The sequence below is a fragment of the Dermochelys coriacea genome, chromosome 15, assembly GCF_009764565.3.
Source record: "Dermochelys coriacea isolate rDerCor1 chromosome 15, rDerCor1.pri.v4, whole genome shotgun sequence".
Classification (NCBI taxonomy): domain Eukaryota; kingdom Metazoa; phylum Chordata; order Testudines; family Dermochelyidae; genus Dermochelys; species Dermochelys coriacea.
In genome coordinates, this window is record NC_050082.1 from 29,825,875 (window position 1) to 29,843,397 (window position 17,523).

Consider the following 17,523-nt stretch of genomic DNA (forward strand, 5'->3'; position numbering starts at 1 on the left):
CGGGGAAAAATTGGGACGGGGGTGAGGGGTCTGTACAAGACAAAGCCCTGAATATCAGGATTGTCCCTATAAAATCAGGACCTCCAGTCACCCTGTGACTGGAGCCTCTCTCTACTGAGAATTCAGGAGTAGCTTGTGGTCTCAGGCTACAGGAACCGAAGGGCAATCTTGCCAGTATAGACGGGCAAAGATGACATGCCTGGAATGGAGGGTACTGGTGTGTTTCTGCCACCAGAGCGCACACGCCCCTTTGTGTCAGGGTGTGGCAATGCAGGGACTCTTCCTCTCTGACACTCCTGTGTCCTGGTTCTGCAATGGCCTACCGCCTCTGTGGCCTAATGCTCTGGCCGGGTCAGTTCTCCAAATGTGAACAAATGGAGAATGAGAGAATCTCCTTCCTTAGAGGTTTTTAAGGTCAGGCTTGACAAAGCCCTGGCTGGGATGATTTAACTGGGACTTGGTCCTGCTTTGAGCAGGGGGTTGGACTAGATGACCTTCTGGGGTCCCTTCCAACCCTGATATTCTATGATTCTATGAAATTAAATCTTAATTCAGATTAGCCGCTTGGGCATTAAAGTCCCTAATATAAACACTCGTCCCTCAGACATCCAAGTCAGTGTTGTCAAGGTGAGGCCCCTTTCTGGGTCAGATTCCTTGGGTCAGGGTAGGGAGAGCCAGAGTCTTCCTTCCCTGCCCTGGCTTCACCCAAAACAGGCCCCAGTGGAAGCAGCCAGTCTTTACCTGCCCTGCTGGGCTCTGATTGGCCTGTGCCTGCTCCCAGCCCTTCTAGGTGCTGGAGGACCAACTCTCGCTGGTTCTGCCTACAGCTGTTCATGGAGGAGGCCTCTCTAGACCACCCCTGGAGGTCTGAACTCGCTGCACTGCCCCTCCTGAGGGCGTGGTGTGCCAAGGCAGTGGGGCCTCTGGCAGGGGCAGCGAATACCTGGTTCCCATCACAGATGGTTGGCTCCTTTAAGAGAAGCTGTTTGACAGAAGTGTAGCCCGACCAATGGCATAGGAGGAGCAGCAGCAGCATGTGGGAGTCCTAGGGGTGGAGTCAACCTTTGGAGCCCCGCCCTCTGAGCTAATAGACAACAGGTGCATTCTGGGAGGCAGATCCTGGAGCTTCTTGGATTGCCCAGGCCATTGAGTGGTGCTGATAGCAGCCGTGGCAGGGACCCAGAAATCCAATGGACAGTGGAAAGTGCCCCTTTGGGGGAAGGACAAACCTAGATACCAGGAGCTGAATTCAGCCCAAGTGTAAGTGGGTGCAACTCGGCAAAAGCCAGTGGAGTCACACCTCTTTAAGCAGGGTGGAATCTGAACTTCGCAAACCCTACTCTCACACTCACTCTCACACAAAATATCTCTTCCCCAAAAGCTTTGGAATATTTTGGATAAAGTCCCATCTACTGTCTGCTCCCTTTTCGTCTCAGCTGTTGGCCTTGGGTAACAGAAGAGCAAGAAATATAGGCTCTGTCCTTCTCTGAGCTAGGAGCAGAACTACACAGTAGCAACTTACTCCAGGCCCCTCTGCTTTGAATCTATTTATACTCCCTTCCTGCAAGTGGTCTGTATAAAGCAGAAACCTGTGTTATGATCACTGAATCTATCCGGGGTCCTGTCAGATACCTCTGTTCTCAGGGGTTCCTGGTTCTGCTCTCAAACAGGCACAGAGGCCTTAGCCCTTGCCCTCTCTGTTTCTGTCAGTGCCAGTGCATAGTCCACTGGATTTGGATTATTTTGCAGGGCTCCTGATCTCTTATCCAATTGCCAGCTCTTCTGATGGCGTGTGAGATGGGATTTTCCTTCCTCTGTCTATCTGGTGGGAATGTGGAATCGCCTTTTTAGAGGCATTTCTTTATTTAAAAGCAGAATTATTATTCTGGAAACTGGCCCCCCCCCCCCCCCGGTAGCATTGGCACCTGTTTGTATCAGTGTTGTAGCAGCATCCTGCAGCTGCCAGGAGGTTCCAGTGCCATGTGACAGCGCCAGCGTGAACAGCCCTCTGGAAATCCTGCAGGGCAGTTCTCGGGGCCAAACCCCACCGCACAAAGCTGGCGCTTGCTGACTGTCTGGCTTTGTGAGGTTTGGTGATGTGGATGTCTCTTATCCCTGGGCATGGAGGGGTGGGGATTTCCCCATCTCTACGCTGGCCTGCTGTGCAGAGTAGGATGTTCTGTCCTAAAGAATGGTGCTCTCCTGTTTCGGATTCCTTGGTACAGACCCAAAGGCAGCGCAGCTCTTTGAGGGAAGCAGGATTTCCCCTTCTGACCCTAAGTGCGCACAGCGGTGCCTCGGGGAGTCTGACTGCCTTCTCCCTGCTGCCCCGTCCCTGTTCCATGCAGCGTGTCTCTCTTGAAGAGAGAGCCACTAAAAAGGCATCTTAGCCCACCCTGGAGAAACTGCATTCTGAGCCTACTCATGCTGCTCTTCTCCTTCATGGCCGATTCTCTCTCTGCTGCAGGACTCCTGGTGCGGTGTCTATGGCAACACAAGCTGGTGAGAGCAGGCTACCTGCTCCACGCTGCCTAGTGCAAAGAAGCCAGCACCATGTAGCAGCAACCTCTAGCCGTGGGGTCTGATCAGTAAACCAGTAGCTCAGCTCATGTCTCAGGCTCCTTTGGCCTGGGCTGCAAGCTCTGTATTTATCTCTCTGTTCGCCAATGAACATGTCATCAAAACATTGTAGGCCATTCAGCTGTTCCACCCTTACCTTCCGACTGACGAAACCCTGAGAATTCAGTGGGGTTGTGCGTGACCACAAATGCGCCACAGAAACAGTCCTTTAAACATTCTGGGGCTTGCAGTCGGTGGGAGCTTTGTTCAGCAGCGGCTGGTCTGGACTGGGACAGAACTGAGTTTGTTGCTGATGATAATTGCTGGCCTATTTCCAAGTCCTTCGGAGAGGCCTGCCAGCTCACTGAAAGGCCCATTCCCTCAGATGAGGGGAGGAGCCCCTGAGCCACAAAATCAATTAATTATAGAGGACAAAGAACGAGAGCATAGGTAAGGTGTGAGTCATAGGGTAGAAACAGGGATCCAGAGGAGGCCACCCAACAGGGAACCAACCTGTTTGATTTGGTGCTTGCAGAAAGGGGCAGTGCGCAGAGCCATGTGCCGCCTGCCCTCCCCCAGGGGCCACAGGGGAGCAGCATGGGGCTGGGGGTAGGCAGGGAGCCTGTCTTAGCGGCAGCCCCGCTTCACTACTAGAGATCATGATCGACTGGTTGGTGACCACTGGTCTAGGCCATGCTTAGTCCTGCTTTGGTACAGGGGACTGGACTAGGTGACCTGTCAAGATCCCTTCCAGTTGGATGATTCTATTCTCAAGTGCTAGGAAAGTGGCAAATCAGCTTCATCCATGTTTCAAAACGGTTTCCTGTCCCTCTTCTCCTGACCTGACAACCAGCCTGCCCTGCAGGATGGAGGTTTACCATCTGCAGCGAGGGGAGCCGTGAAAGGCACCGCTAGATTGGAATGACATTCAGTGTCCTAGGCTGCTGCTCAGGTGGGTTCTTGCAGATAGGAAGGTTGTTCTGGTAGCTAGCTGGGGCCTAAGGAAACTACTTGGATTTTAAGGACAAAAATCATTGAAACATGGTTTCTCTGGGAATTAGTCTCTTGAACTGAACTCGATTCTTGGATTCCTCACTGGGGAATGTCTGATATAGGGCCCACAGGTAGCTCTGCAACACACCGTAACCCAGAGAAACTGTGTGTTCTTCTGAATACTGGCACAATTGCAAACCAGTGAGAGCACTCGCTCCAGGGAAACTGGGCCAGAGGTTCAGAAGTGCTGAGCAGAACATTCTTAGCTCCAATCAGTGTTAGTGGATTCTGAGGTAGCTCGGCACCCATGGAAATCAAACCCATAGTGTCTGGGAAGACAAGGTTCTCTCTGAAGACCAGCTCCAGTGCAGCCTAATCTTGCCAGGAAAGCAAAGCTCCAACAGGGAGCTTCAAGGCTATCAGCCGTGTAGCCGTTTCTAATAGCCATGAAGGAGACATGCAGAATTTGACACCACTGGGTCAAGGTTGAGGTCTTTAGCCAAAGCTGTTGGGACAAGGATGTGTGGCTGGAACAGCATCAGGGCAGGGGATGCAGGAGATCATTACCAAGGTGCATTGGCGGAGCTGTGTGCATGGAGCCCAGGAAAGGAGGAACAGGTGGTGCTGTGGGTCAGGGCTGCGGTGCACGGGCCCAGATTTTGCGGGATGCTAGGGGTAAAATAATAGAGGATGCGGGAGGTGAAGTTGAAATGCAGAGCTGTGTGGAGGCCCAGGGCTAGAAAAGTAGGGGGCTGTGGCAGAGCTGTGGGGGCAGAGTGTATCTTACATAAGCTGCTTATTGTCATGTTCCTTTTGGGCATCATCATGGTTCTTCTGCACATACAATGCTCAGGTTCCTGCATTGTGGCTGTCATTATTGAATGGAGATTTTCCGACCGATTTTGCTATCTATAGAAACAAACAGAGAGGCAATGGCCCAACCTCCATCTCTAGCTTCTGAAAGCAACTGGGGTCTGTTCGTTTCCCTTCTCCCACTCTCCGGGATGCAAGGCAGCTAAGTGCATGTTCCAGTCCTAAGTATCTGAACACGCTGTTAGCAGAGAGGGACTCGAAAAGAGAACTTCCAGGTGTGACTCACTCGCTGCTTTCTGTACAGTGCGAAGCTTCACGGCCAGGGACTATTTATAGCATTCTGCGCCACAGAGCTGAGGCATCGAGGCAAGGAGAGGGGCTCATTGGCTACCTTAATGATGCTACCAGGTTTGCTAATGGCTCTGGGTGTTCACAGCCTATCGTCCGTCTGTTGCTGCAATTTCAATTTCAATTCTGTGCAGTTCCCTGCGTGCTGTGGTAGGAGGCAGCTTTATAAAGAATGCCGTCTTCCTAATCAGCAAAATGCCTTCCATGTGGCGCTGCCCTTTTTCCTCTGCAGGGCTCTCAAACTTGGCCCTTGTGATCTGAGCGCTCCCATTCCTTCTCTTACTTAAATCCTGGTTAATGAAGCCTATGGGGGACAGAAAAGGGCAGCTGATCCCAGCAGTCCAGTTTTCCCAATTATGGAGCTGCAAGGTTTGTGGAAGATAAATCTACATTGACACCTGTCAAGTCCCACGCTCCCTTAAAAAGCTAAAATGAGTCCTCAATGATACTAGGGTTTATTTTGTTCCTAATGGCTGTCCTGTGTGTAAATAGTTCTTGTGGTCAGATTCCATGTTTTAGTCTGAATACATTACATTTACTCTGGACAGCTGAGCAATTTTAAACATCCCAGGCCAGATTCCCACCTGGTGTAACTCCGTTGTAACATTTCACCAGGAATAAAAACTAGCCCGATGTTTGAGCATTTATGGGCAAAACATGGTGTGTGTGTGTGTGTGTGTGTGTGTGTGTGTGTGTTTGTTTTGCTGCAGATTATATTTTGGGGGTGAATGGAGATTGTAGTTTATAATATATCTTTGCATGTACTTACCTTATTGCGAAACTTCATTTTGTGTGTGTGTGTGTGTGTGTGTGTGTGTGAGAGAGAGAGAGAGAGAGAGATGTAAGGAGAGTTATTTTAAGCTGTTTAGATTAATACATGCATCCGACGAAGTGGATATTCATCCACGAAAGCTTATGCTCCAATACGTCTGTTAGTCTATAAGATGCCACAGGACTCTTTGCCGCTCTTATAGATTAATACAGTAACACCAATCCCAAGCATTCAAAAATCGTGAGCCAGGCCCAAAACATCACGACTTTTCAGAAATGTTTTGTTTTAGTTCTGGTTTTTGAACCTTTCAAGTGCACTTGGGTCACATTTTCAAGCTTTCCTTCATACCCATAAGGGTAAAATCTTCCCTCTCCCCCTGCCCCCAATGAAAGCAGAGATTCTCGCACCATTTTGACAGGTTTCAGAGTAGCAGCTGTGTTAGTCTGTATTCGCAAAAAGAAAAGGAGTACTTGTGGCACCTTAGACTATCAAATGTATTTGAGCATAAGCTTTCGTGAGCTACAGCTCACTTCATTGGATGCATCCAATGAAGTGAGCTGTAGCTCACGAAAGCTTATGCTCAAATTTTTAGTCTCTAAGGTGCCACAAGTACTCCTTTTCTTTTCACACCATTTTGTGATTCTAGGAGCTGGGGCTTCATGAAAAACAGCAAATACCACAGGATTTGCAATGAAATTATGAGCGTCAGCAGCATTGATATTAAAACAGCGGGAAGGTATTTTGTTTTTTAAAATCCCTGTCTTCAATGAGCCCTGTTCCTTGTCAATGGGAAAAGGAGCCTGTTTCAGTGACACGGACACAGCGATAGCTGTGGGGATCAAATGGCTCCTGTTTTGACCATGTTCTCAGCCTGCTCGAAATGCTGAGCTGGTGATTCCAGAGTTTCTCTTTTGGGGGCTGGTCATCATGGCCATTGGAACAGCCATGAGGGGAAGGGTCCTCAGCAACCCCAAAGCTTTGCATCCTTATTGTGCAAGATGAGGGTGGGCCGCTCCAGAAGGGTTCAACACAGGCTCGAGGTGTAAGTGCTGTGTGCAGGAAACGATTTGCAGTGTGCCAATGCAAGGCATGTTATTGGTCCCTATGATGGGGCAGGGCAAGGGACAGAAACACAATTACTCCTGCTTGGCCCTTGGCGGGTGATTAATTGCCTCCTGGCCAGAGGAGGCGGAGCTAGGCCTTATAAGTAGACTGAGGGAGCTCAGTTGGGGAGGCCGTGGGGAAGACAGGTCTTTCTGGCAGAGAGAAGCCCTGGGCTGTGGTTTAACAGGCAGGATACAACCTGGAAAGCACACTACAGGGGCAGGATAGGCTGCTGGAGGGAAGCCCTGAGGTAGGGCCAATGAAGGAGCTGTGGTAAAGCCCGAGTGGGGCAGAAGCTGCATTCATTTGAAGATGTTTGGCCTGGATTGTGCTCCCCTGGAAGGGGTTCAGACTTCTCTGTGACTTGGCCAGGGAGCCAAGCCACAGAACAGCCAAGGGAGAAATCGGGAGGTGAGAGAGGCTGTTGCAGGTCTGAGGGAGAACATGGGACGGGGCACCTGAGACAGTCCCTTGACTGCTGCGTACAGGCACAAGAGGGCTCCCTAGAGGGGAGGAGTGGATGTGTGCTTACCGTCCCACAGGACCCAGGTACGTTGCTGGCATGTCCGTGAGCTCCATCTATTGACATGTTATCGATTAACAAACTGTTTACACATACACAGACCTCTCCCCACCCCGACAGATCTCTTCTATATAAAAGCACCCCTGTACTATGAGAAGGTGGAAATCATGCCCGGCTGCCTTCCCAGTGGCATGTCTGCCAGGTTTGTCTGTAATTCTCCTTGGTGCAAGAGGGTCCACTGCTCTGTTCCGGCCAAGCAGCCGCACCATTACCCCACGTCTGATTGGTGCCTGTTCCCATGAGCCCTTGACATCAGGCATCCAGCTGGGCCTTGCTAAGGAGCTGACTGGCAGCATGACTGATTGGCCGACAAGTGACTTGACAGAGCTGGAAGCACTAGAGAGCGGATGTTGGTAATTTGCTCTCTGCAGCACTTTGCGTGCCCAGCTGCTCGTGGGGAGCAGTGGAGCACGGCCGGGCTGGCATTTGAAATGGAAGCTAGTCTGCTTCAGAGAGCAAGGAGAAAATAAGTGAATGAAGTGCAGGCGAATGGTGGGAGCCCTCGATGGCATGCGAGGAGCACCGGATGGAGGGGGACCCATGCAAGAGCCCTGGGTGACTGGGCGCTGCCGGTCTCAAGGAGTCAAATTTCTGTCCCCATTGGTGGAGTAACGAAGGGAGTGGGGCCAGATCCACTCTTTGCAAGGGGCAGTCTCATCCCGCAGAGACGCATGCGTCCTCAAGGGCTAGCTTGCCCCCTTGGTTTCAGCTGGGTTGGGGGTTTGCCCTGAGTTTCCAAGAGGCTGTTATGATGATTGGAGATGCCTCCCTGCAGTTCCAGTCATTGTCTTTGGAGCACGTTGTGTGAAGTGCCAGCTGGGCACAGGAAAATGAAATGGGACTATAACAACGAAGACAGGTGGTGGACATGGCATTGCAGGGCCAGCTCTGTGTAACTGTCCTGTATGTAGAATTTAATAAATTTGTTAATCTCTAAGGTGCCACAAGTACTCCTTTTCTTTTTGTCCTGTATGTAGTGAGCCGCTCAGCTATGTGCAGGTAAACTCCAGGGAAACTTGCAGGATCTTGCAGCCCCGTAGATCTTTTAGATCCTAGAGCCAATAACACAAGCCAGTCTTACTTTGAAGTAATTATCCTGCAGTCAAACTGCAGCTTGTCCTTATGTCTACACTGCCGTAAAACACCCGGAGCAGCTGGCTTGGGCTGCAGGGCTATAAAATTGCAGTGTAGACATTCCTGCTTGATCTGAAGCCTGGGCTCTGGGACTCGCGAGGGGGAGGGTCCCAGAGCCCGGGCTCCAGCCGAGCCCAAATGGCTACACTGCAGTTTTCTAGCCCCACAGCCTGAGCCCTGTGATGCAAGCCAGCTGTGGGTGTGTGAGTGCGGTCAAACTCTCGGCCAGGGGGATCCCTCCCAGCAAGGTTTGTGCTGTCTGTGGTGTCTGCACTTGGGGAGTGTTCATATGGTGCATTACTGAAATATCAGAAATACAGCTAGCTGCTCTGAATGGATCTCCTGAGCGAACGGGCCTCGGCCGGTCACCCATCTGATGCTTTTATCTGTTCAGTCAGATCAGGGCTGATGGTACTTTGCACGCCCTCACAGCTGAGAACTCTCTGCTTACTCCGTGTGGTGAGCTCAGATGTAGTGCTAAGCAATGCTGAGATAATGTGACGCCTCCTTTCACGGCCCTGGGAGCCACATGGGAGCTGACGATGACAGGTCTGCATGAAATGCCTGTGAGTGTCTCCGTAGACTTGCTCAGCCATTCAAAAAAAAAAACTTTTACAAACACAGGAAGCACACAAATGCCTCTGCTTAGGTGGCGCAGAATATCCTTTGTGCGGCTGGCTCTGTTGTGTGTCCTTCTGGAGAGAAGGAACAGTGTTTGTTTGCCAGAAAGCTTGTCTTACCTTCACCCAGATCACTAGCTTATAGCATGGTTGGGTTGTGTAATTTTCCAGCAGTTTGATCAACCTACTGAGTAAGTTTTTTGTTTGACACCAGCCATCTATCCTGATTTCACCCATCCCTAGAGGCTCAAACCCCAGGCAAATTGCCAGTGGCATCAGTGTTCGGGTGCATTGTTCTCTGAGGAGTTGCTGTGGACTAATTTGCCCCTTTGCCAGGGGTCAGCGTGAGGGCTGTGCACCACTTCATGGGGGTTCCCTCTGTCACTTGGGATGCTGCAGGAACCGGCAGATACCAGATTCTCCTTGGCTCTCTCTGGGGGCTTTATTGGGTATGTAACATCCCCTTCCAGCAAACCTGGACACTCGCGTGTTATGTGGAGCTGGCTTGGAGAGGGTCGTGCTGTGCACCAGCTGCTGCAATACAAGACACTGGTTGCCTTGGTAAAGTGAGTCACTAAAGCTGGGGAGAAAGTCACTTCATTCCAAATGAATTAATAACCCAAGCTGGCCTTCCTGGGGTCCATGTATTTAGAGTCTCTTACCTGCAGACTATAGGAACAAACTTAGCTCCAAGAATTGTGATTCGTATTTAGAAAACTGCCCAATTTGTTGTATTACTGTGGAAATCCTTCAGTTTCCCTTGCTCATATTGTAACACACCTATAGGTGCCGAGGACTTCACAAAGTGTCCGTGAGAGCTGGCCACTGAGAACGTCACAGCGGGAGCAGGGATGGAACTCTGGCTCTCCTGCTCCAGAAACACTACTGGGGCCAGAGGCGAGTCCCCGGTTAGCTGTATGCCCCGCGGTGCCCATGACACTCAGCTAAGCGGTTCTGATTCTGTCCAGTGGAGGGCAGCAGGGACAGACACTAGCCAGCTCATTCCAGTGCACTGCTGTCCACTTTTTAATACATGGTATAAATCCAAACTGGTGTAAATCCTTGTGATGTTTCATGTGAGAAACTCTCACATAAAAGATTGAGAGCCACAAATGTTTTACTGTATAAACATCTGCATCTATGTACAGGCCAGCACGTTTATAGGTAATGGTGACCTGGGTAACAGGAGAGCTGGAAGCAAAACCCCTGTTGAACATACAGAAACGTTCTGTCTGCTTGCGGGGAACCCAGCCTGTTGCTAGCAATGCGGCCAGGGCCAGGGACACTGAAAGGGCTTGCGTATTGTCCAGTGTGTTGGCTGCACTTTTCATCTGTTGACCCCGTCGCAGTGCCTGAAGTAACTGCACCGGTGACCACTTTGTGACCTCCTAAGGGCACCCTACTTTAGCCGCCACCTTTCTCGGGGTGGGCACCTGTTCCTTTCCCGCCAGACCAGGGATTTAAGATGCAATTTCCTCCTGCCACTCCCTGATCACCTTAGCAAGCCCGAGCAAGCCTCTGAGCACCTGGCATCCTGTTCTCTCTGGGGTGCTTCTAGGGCGCGCCGGTGACCCGCCAGCCTGCAGAAAGCGAGGTGTTTGTTTAGAACAAAAGCCTACCTTGGAAACCATACACAGCTTGTATGAATGCCTGTCTTACCAGGGGTGATCCATCTTCCTCCTGAACACACTGGCAGGTTCCAGAGTCCTTCACACCTCTGGTCAGTGTCACGTCAGTTCCTGGATCCAGTGAGAGACCCCTCCCAGCTGCGAGGCTGCCACTTCCTATGCTTCCCTGTTGTGTGTCTGCTCCCCACTGGAACCCCGTCAAAACCAGCCAGTGCCCCCCAAGGGTTGGTACTTCTGCAGCCTTGTTACTGTCCAGGGGGTTGTATTATTTGCCCCCCCCGCCCCCATGATTCAGTTTCTAGTAGTTGGTTGATGCTTCAGTTGACTTCCCCTCAGTTGATGCATTGCTAGTCTTGTTTCAGAAAAAGTAACCTCCTCCCTCCCAAGGGGTAACAATACAAGGTGAGAGGGGAAACCAAGTCACTCCTATTTTTCATAAAAGTATGTCAGAAATTTCCCAGTTCTCCACAGCTGTTGGCCTATAATTAAGGCTATGTTTTAGTCATGATTATTTTTAGTAAAAGTCATGCACAGGGCTTGGGCAGTAAATAAAAATTCATGATCCATGACTTTTACTATACCCTAACTAAAACTTAGGCTGGGGGGCAGCGGGTGCTCAGGGCGTGGGGGCCCTGCTGGTGCTGGTGGGGGGGGGGGGAGGGAGGGCCAGGCAACAGCACGCTATCCGGGACCCCTTCTGGTGCTGGGTGGGGGGGAAGCCCCTGAACCAGCCACTTCAGAAGTCATGGAGGTCACAGAAAGTCACAGAATCCATGACTTCTGTAACAGACATGCAGCCTTACCTATAATCAAAGCATTCACTCAGAGCACTCTGGAATGCATTCAGGTAGGGAGGTGTAGCCAGACACATCACTGGGGCAATATAGGGGGCAGGCACTTATTTTCTGTGTGTCTTAATAAATCAACACTATTGAGTCTCATGGATCTTAATGTACCTGATTTCAAGTTACAGGCATTTCTGCCTTTCCTGGCTTTGCCACGGCTTCCATTCCACGAGCCCAACTCTTCTCACTTGAGAACTCCATTGAAATCAGCAAGGTTGCCATGAGTACCATAGAGAGCAGAATGTGGTCCCAGGCATGCCAGCAATAGCTTGTTTTCTCAGCGAGCGAAGCTGGCTCTAGCATTCAAGAGCAAAGGGCTGCAGGAATAAAGGGTAAAGACGTTTTCATGAAGGAATGTGTTTGAGATGCTCCCAGGAGTCAAAATCCCAGCGGCTAGCTTTCTATTTCAGTGCAGCTTCCTCTCCCTGTTGCTTTCTTGTCTATGGATGGTGTCTGTGTTACCTTAAGCCTTACGCTCATAGAAACGCAGGGCTGGAGGGACCTCGAGAGATGGTCTAATCCGTCTCCCGGCACTGAGGCAGGAAGTCTGCAGTTTCTCACTTCATCACACATCCCATATGTTCTCTTTAAACGGGTGCATGTGCAGGCATAGCCTCCAGATTGTCCCTGCCGCTGGGCCAGAGGTGCATGTCTTTGGATTTTTCCTTTGTTTAGGCAGGGGACACAATGTGAGAGTCGGATTCATTTTCAGGGATTTCCGCTTGTAGGGCAAGACCACGGATGCTGCAGGAAACATCCAAGACAACGAGTTATGGGCCAGTTAGTTTCCTGGGGAGGCTGTTTGTGGGGCTTTCGGTGGGCTGGGTAATCCTCTGGCTTTGTTGCAGCTGCTGTGGAAGCCTGCGTCCTGCACAGCCTGAAGCGGAGAGCAGCTGGGTTCTTGCGCAGTAACAAGATTGCAGCCCTGTTCATGAAGGTGGGCAAGAGCTTCCCTCTGGCAGAAGATCTTTCTAGAAAGGTCCAAGATCTGGAACAGCTCATCGAGAACACGTAAGGCTTTTGCTTTCGCCGCAGTGCCTTGTGTGCTGGCTTGTTGCACCCGTGCTGGGTGGAGACTTGGGCCACAATGTTCAAACCTGGGGGCCCAAAGTTAGGCACCAAAATTTCTGCTTTGGCATCTTTACAAGAGCCCGGTTTTCAGAGGTGCTGAGGTCAGTGGGGGTTGGAGGCGCGTGGCACCTCTGACAGCCAGGTCACTGAGTCAGATGCTGAACAGTAGGCACCCGTGTTTGAGAATCCTGGCTCTGGTGGAGGAGCTGGGGACCAGGTTGGAGGTACGGTGCCTGGACTGTAAAGAGGCCATCTGTTTTCTGGGGTCTCGGTGGTGACAAAATCCAGAAACGTTCCCCAGAAGCTGGTCATAAAGGATTTACAAAGATGTGTTCAGAGCACTTAGGCCCAAATCCCAGAGTCTCTCAAGGAGACGTAGGCCCTGAAGCATCTGAGTCACCTTTGAAAATGGAACTTGTAGACCTGTGTCATGTGGGTGCTTGACTTCCATGGAATTTAATGGCTTGCTTACATGTAGACTTGGCAGAGTTTGATTTTTATTCATTTTATTATTTCAGTGGACAATATCAATGTTTGTTTTAAAGCATTTTTCTATTCTTATTGATTTACACTTTCATGGTTGTGGGAATTTATGGGGGGGATAGACAATCATTTAATGACCATGCACATTAAGATTCGTAAAGTTAAAGCTTTATAACCATTGAAACACTGTCAACATCACATGTCAAAATATGCAAAGTAAATAGCCACAGTCAGAAGACAGGATACTGGGCTAGATGGACCATTGGTCTGACCTGGTATGGCTGTACCTATGTTCTTAAATCAAACTCTAATAAGTTCTCAAACAGCATTTTTCTTTCCTATGATGATGGATAGAAATAGTTTTTCATTGGTTTATGTGTATGGTGAAATTGACATTTACTGATAAAAATCAAAATGTTCCAAGCCTATTCAGTGCTTTGTTGAATCAAGGCCTAAGTCAGCAGCTGTTCTTGGGGTGCCTTTGGATGGTCTCTGTTCAGTTTCTTTATAACTGGTCATTTAGTTTAAAAAGGTCACTTCTAAAAACTCTTACACAGGCCTCCCTGGAAAGGAGGAGCAAGAAGAGCACAAGGAACAGCTGAAGGGATCTGTCACCAAATGATGGTCCCTAGCACAGGTGGGCTTTCCCCACCAGGCAGCCAACACCGTACCTGCACATCAGGGCAGGGCTAGTGGACCAGCCATGCACTAGTTGTGGAGCAGGGAGCTCATTGCCCCATTGCTCAGCTTACTGCTCTGGTTTGGAAAGGAAGTCTGCAATGCTGTATTCTGCCTTGTGTCTCCAAAGACGAAACCAGGTACAAGGCGTCCAGGAGAATGCGCGCAAAGTGCAGAAGCTGCCAAACCTGTCTCCCCAGGCCATCAAGCACCTCTGGATCCGCACAGCCCTCTTTGAAAAAGTCCTGGATAAAATTGTACTTTACCTGGTAGAAAACAGCAGGTGAGTGCTGGCATGGGCCAGCTATTTCCTTTTAGCTGCTCCCCAGCAGTGCCCACCATAAAGCCAATGTCCCCTAGGCTGGGCTGGCGGTATTGCTGGCTTAGTTTTCCTGCGCCTTGCTGATCAGAAAGCACCACAGGACCAGATGCAATTTTGTTTCTCTCTCAGCTCAGCCATGGCCCAAGATCTGAAATTCGGACCCTGTTCTTAATGGGGGTAGTCAAGGGTTGTGACTCAGTGACCCCTCCCCCACAAGCTTGCTGAGATAAAGGGGGTTTAGTACTAGGCCAGCAGAATTCACTTAGTCTTTAAGTCCTTTTGCTGTCAGCGAAAGAATGACAGGTGCCAGGCTCTGCCTGGGCATCGCCCATGCTAGAGACCCTTGGTGGTGTTCCTGAGCATTGGGGCTCCTGATATTTTAGTTTGGGCCAGGCAGGGGGCGGGAACAGATTGTGTCAGATGGAGATGGTGGCTGGAGGAAGCCTGCCTAACCCTGGAGGGGGAAGACTGCCTGCAACGACCTGCTGTCCTTTCTCATCAGCAATAGCGGATGCAGAAAGATGCAGGCAGCACACAGAGGAGCAGAAAAAAAATAGGGCAATTTATGGCTAAAACAGCCCTGTCTGTCATTAGCACGTATGCCAACCACACGTTTTTTCTTTGCTTCTAGTAAATACTATGAGAAAGAAGCTCTCCTGATGGATCCTGTAGATGGACCAATTCTTGCTTCCTTATTGGGTAACTTTATCTTTTAACCTACTCTCAGAGCTGACATTGCAGATACCCCCACCCCCACCCCTCTTGCATCCTTGCAATACCATTTTTCCATGAGAACTCCAAGACTTGCCACCACTGAGGTGAGCAGATGGAATTGTGCGAGTACATTGAAAAGGAACTCTTGCCAAACTCGAAATAATTGCCGACTGGCCGCCGATGGAGTAGGCTGAATAGCTGCTGCCATTGGGTCTCTTAGCTATTGAAATGCTGACCATTAATGCATCTTCCATGTGCCCAAGTGCCATTTTCAAATGAAGACTTGGAAGGAATGCTGTAAACTAAGCACGGCTTCACATGCTCAGAACTGTTGATTTATTCTTGGGGTTCCATGCATTATGAGATAATATCATGTACAGCTGGTTGGTCACCTTTATAACCCAGTCTGAGCAACTGCTAGCGCACCATTGCATGGCCCCTGGAGCAGGCTAGGAATTGGGCTGTCTCTCTTGGAGTCAAGTTCAGGTTCCTGGGTTGCACCTTCTCTGCTCCCAAAATGTCAGAGTTGACGTGTTTGCTGTGAGGATCCAAGAGGGAAAATGTTGCCCTATAATTCTGCCCTTTGCTTGGTCTTTAAATCTCACCCCTGTGCAGTGGGGCCTTGTGCACTGGAGTACACCAAGATGAAGACGGCAGATCACTTCTGGACTGACCCCTCTGCTGATGAACTGGTTCAGAGGCATCGCATTCACAGCTCACACTGTCGCCAGGACTCTCCCACTAAACGCCCTGCCCTCTGTGTGAGTGTTGGAGGACAGCTGGGGTGGATTGCGTATCACTTGGCTTCCGTTGTGATGAGGGGGGAGAGACTTGGGTGGTATTGAAGCTTCTTTAGTCTGCTTGCAAAGTGCACTGAGATCTGCAAATGAGAGAGGCTGGAGAAGTGTAAATTAATCATTGCAACAACAGGATCCTTCCAGCAGGATCCAAAACTCCACCTGTGGAGGCTATCGGGTGCTTGCAGCAAGACGGAGCACTGCATTCTGGGATCTCTGTGGGTGGCAATTCCAGATTAAAAATGAAGGCAGCTGCAGTCTGCTGCATTTAATGCAAATGAATTGCAGCCCTGGGCCTTCTATGGGTTCAGGGCTGACCTTCGCTTGTGTCAAACTGGTGACCTAGAGGGCAAAAAGGAAAAAGAAAAGTGACCCTTCTTGCTGTGGTGGGCCTGAAGCCCATCTGCATGCTGGGCTCTCCTGGGGTAGGCAGAGGTGAAATCAGCTCTCAGAGCTGTCCTATGTGGTCCCTTCTAGATTCAGAAAAGGCATTCGAGTGGCAGTATGGACGACCGGCCGTCGCTGTCTGCCAGAGACTACGTGGAGTCTTTGCATCAGAATTCCAGAGCCACACTACTCTACGGCAAAAACAATGTCATGGTGCAGCCGGTAAGTAGCCTGTGTGCGAGGAAAGGTTGAAGCACGTGAAACTTGGGACAGGAACCGGCTGCTTTAAAGCCAACTTGCTCTCCTGGTTAGCGGGTGTCAGCCCATCTTTGCTAGATGGAACATCAGACCTGCTGAAGAGCGTGTGTGTGTGTGTGTGTCTTGCTCCATGGAGGCAGGAGTCCCACAAGGGGCATAACCCCTGTACTCCTACAGCTAGTGGATAAAGAAATCCAAGACCTTTCTGTGACTGCAGAACTGTACTTAAAAACACTGCTCTGTTCTTTTTATCCAGCCCTGCCCCAGGCTGGGAGAAAAGGTGACTGTCAAGTGCATAATTCAGGAAGTGAAATAGCTGAGCTCCATTTCTTGAAGCGAAGGAGATGGGGATCCTTCTACTAGAAGAGGGGGGACTTCTTCTTCCCTTTGACTAGAAACTGGTCCCCTTTTTCTTCGCTTAGAGGAGTGTAGGCCAGACGAGCCATCTCCATTCCTTTCCCGGCACTGCGGCCGGTGCGCGTCCTTGCACAGCAGACTGGCTACGCATGCGGGACACAGGTGGGTGCTGCAGCTAGAGCCCAGAGTTCACACTGCACAGCTGGCAGCCTATAGTGAAGATTGGGGGTTGGGCTAGAAGAGGTGTGGCAAGCCCAGGGTGACAGGAACTGTTGAGCTCTTTCCTGGTACAAGCCCTACAGCTTTGTAGAGCTTGGCTGCATGTGTGTCTGCTGTCTTTCCTCACCCTGCCTGCCTGGGGTGGAGCTCCACTTTTACAGTGGGCCCCACAGCTCAGGGAGCTGGATACAGGCAGAGAGGGCTGTGTTGAGAGTGGCTCCCAAGGGAAGGAGAAGATAAATCCTGAGTTGATCTGCATGACCGGAGATCAGGCTCTTGCCAGGCTAGCTTGAGGAATGCTCACAGCTAACTTCTGACGGCCTGTCACTGAGCATTAGTGGGGAGAGCCGGTGAGGGAGAGAAGTCACCATGTGAGAGGTCACAGTCTGCCTGTCCTGAGCCCAGCAAACAGACCCAAGCCATCATGTCCATCTGTTAATGAGACAGATGCTCCTCCAATGGCTCCACAAGAGCAGAGCATGGTAATGGAGGGGAGCCCCTTTCTAGGGGGCACAGTGCTTGTGAATCTGTGACCCGGACAGGTAATAAAGCTCTGCGGGGATGGTCTTGGAGGTGGGAGCCACAGTTCCGATTCTTTCGCCTTTAGATTCTGAAGCGCTGGCCCTGTGGAGTTTCGGCCCTGCCCTTCCATGCCATCCTAACCCCTTGGAGGATCAAAGCCATGGTCCGGGGTGGCTGTGTGAGCAGGGATTTCAGGGAGCATGCTTGGGTCTGGACAACCAAGCCCTAGTGTTGTGGAACTAGGGCAGGAACTAGGGCAGGGTGTGGGGCTCGCTTCTTTAGCACAAATGTCTCCTCCAGCTCAGGGGTCTGCCTT

The 17,523-nt window shown here is 50.6% G+C and overlaps 1 protein-coding gene across 6 annotated transcripts in view; it reads left to right on the forward strand.

The window, feature by feature from the left end:
• SGSM1 (small G protein signaling modulator 1) overlaps positions 1–17,523 on the forward strand; it is a 74,600-nt gene that overhangs the window by 26,306 nt on the left and 30,771 nt on the right. For all 6 annotated transcript variants that reach the window (XM_043498140.1, XM_043498141.1, XM_038373825.2 and 3 more), the window contains exons 4-8: positions 12,248–12,410; positions 13,762–13,914; positions 14,585–14,652; positions 15,283–15,428; positions 15,942–16,073. In XM_043498140.1, the coding sequence (XP_043354075.1) occupies positions 12,248–12,410; positions 13,762–13,914; positions 14,585–14,652; positions 15,283–15,428; positions 15,942–16,073 (662 nt within the window). The remainder of the gene's footprint in view (positions 1–12,247; positions 12,411–13,761; positions 13,915–14,584; positions 14,653–15,282; positions 15,429–15,941; positions 16,074–17,523) is intronic.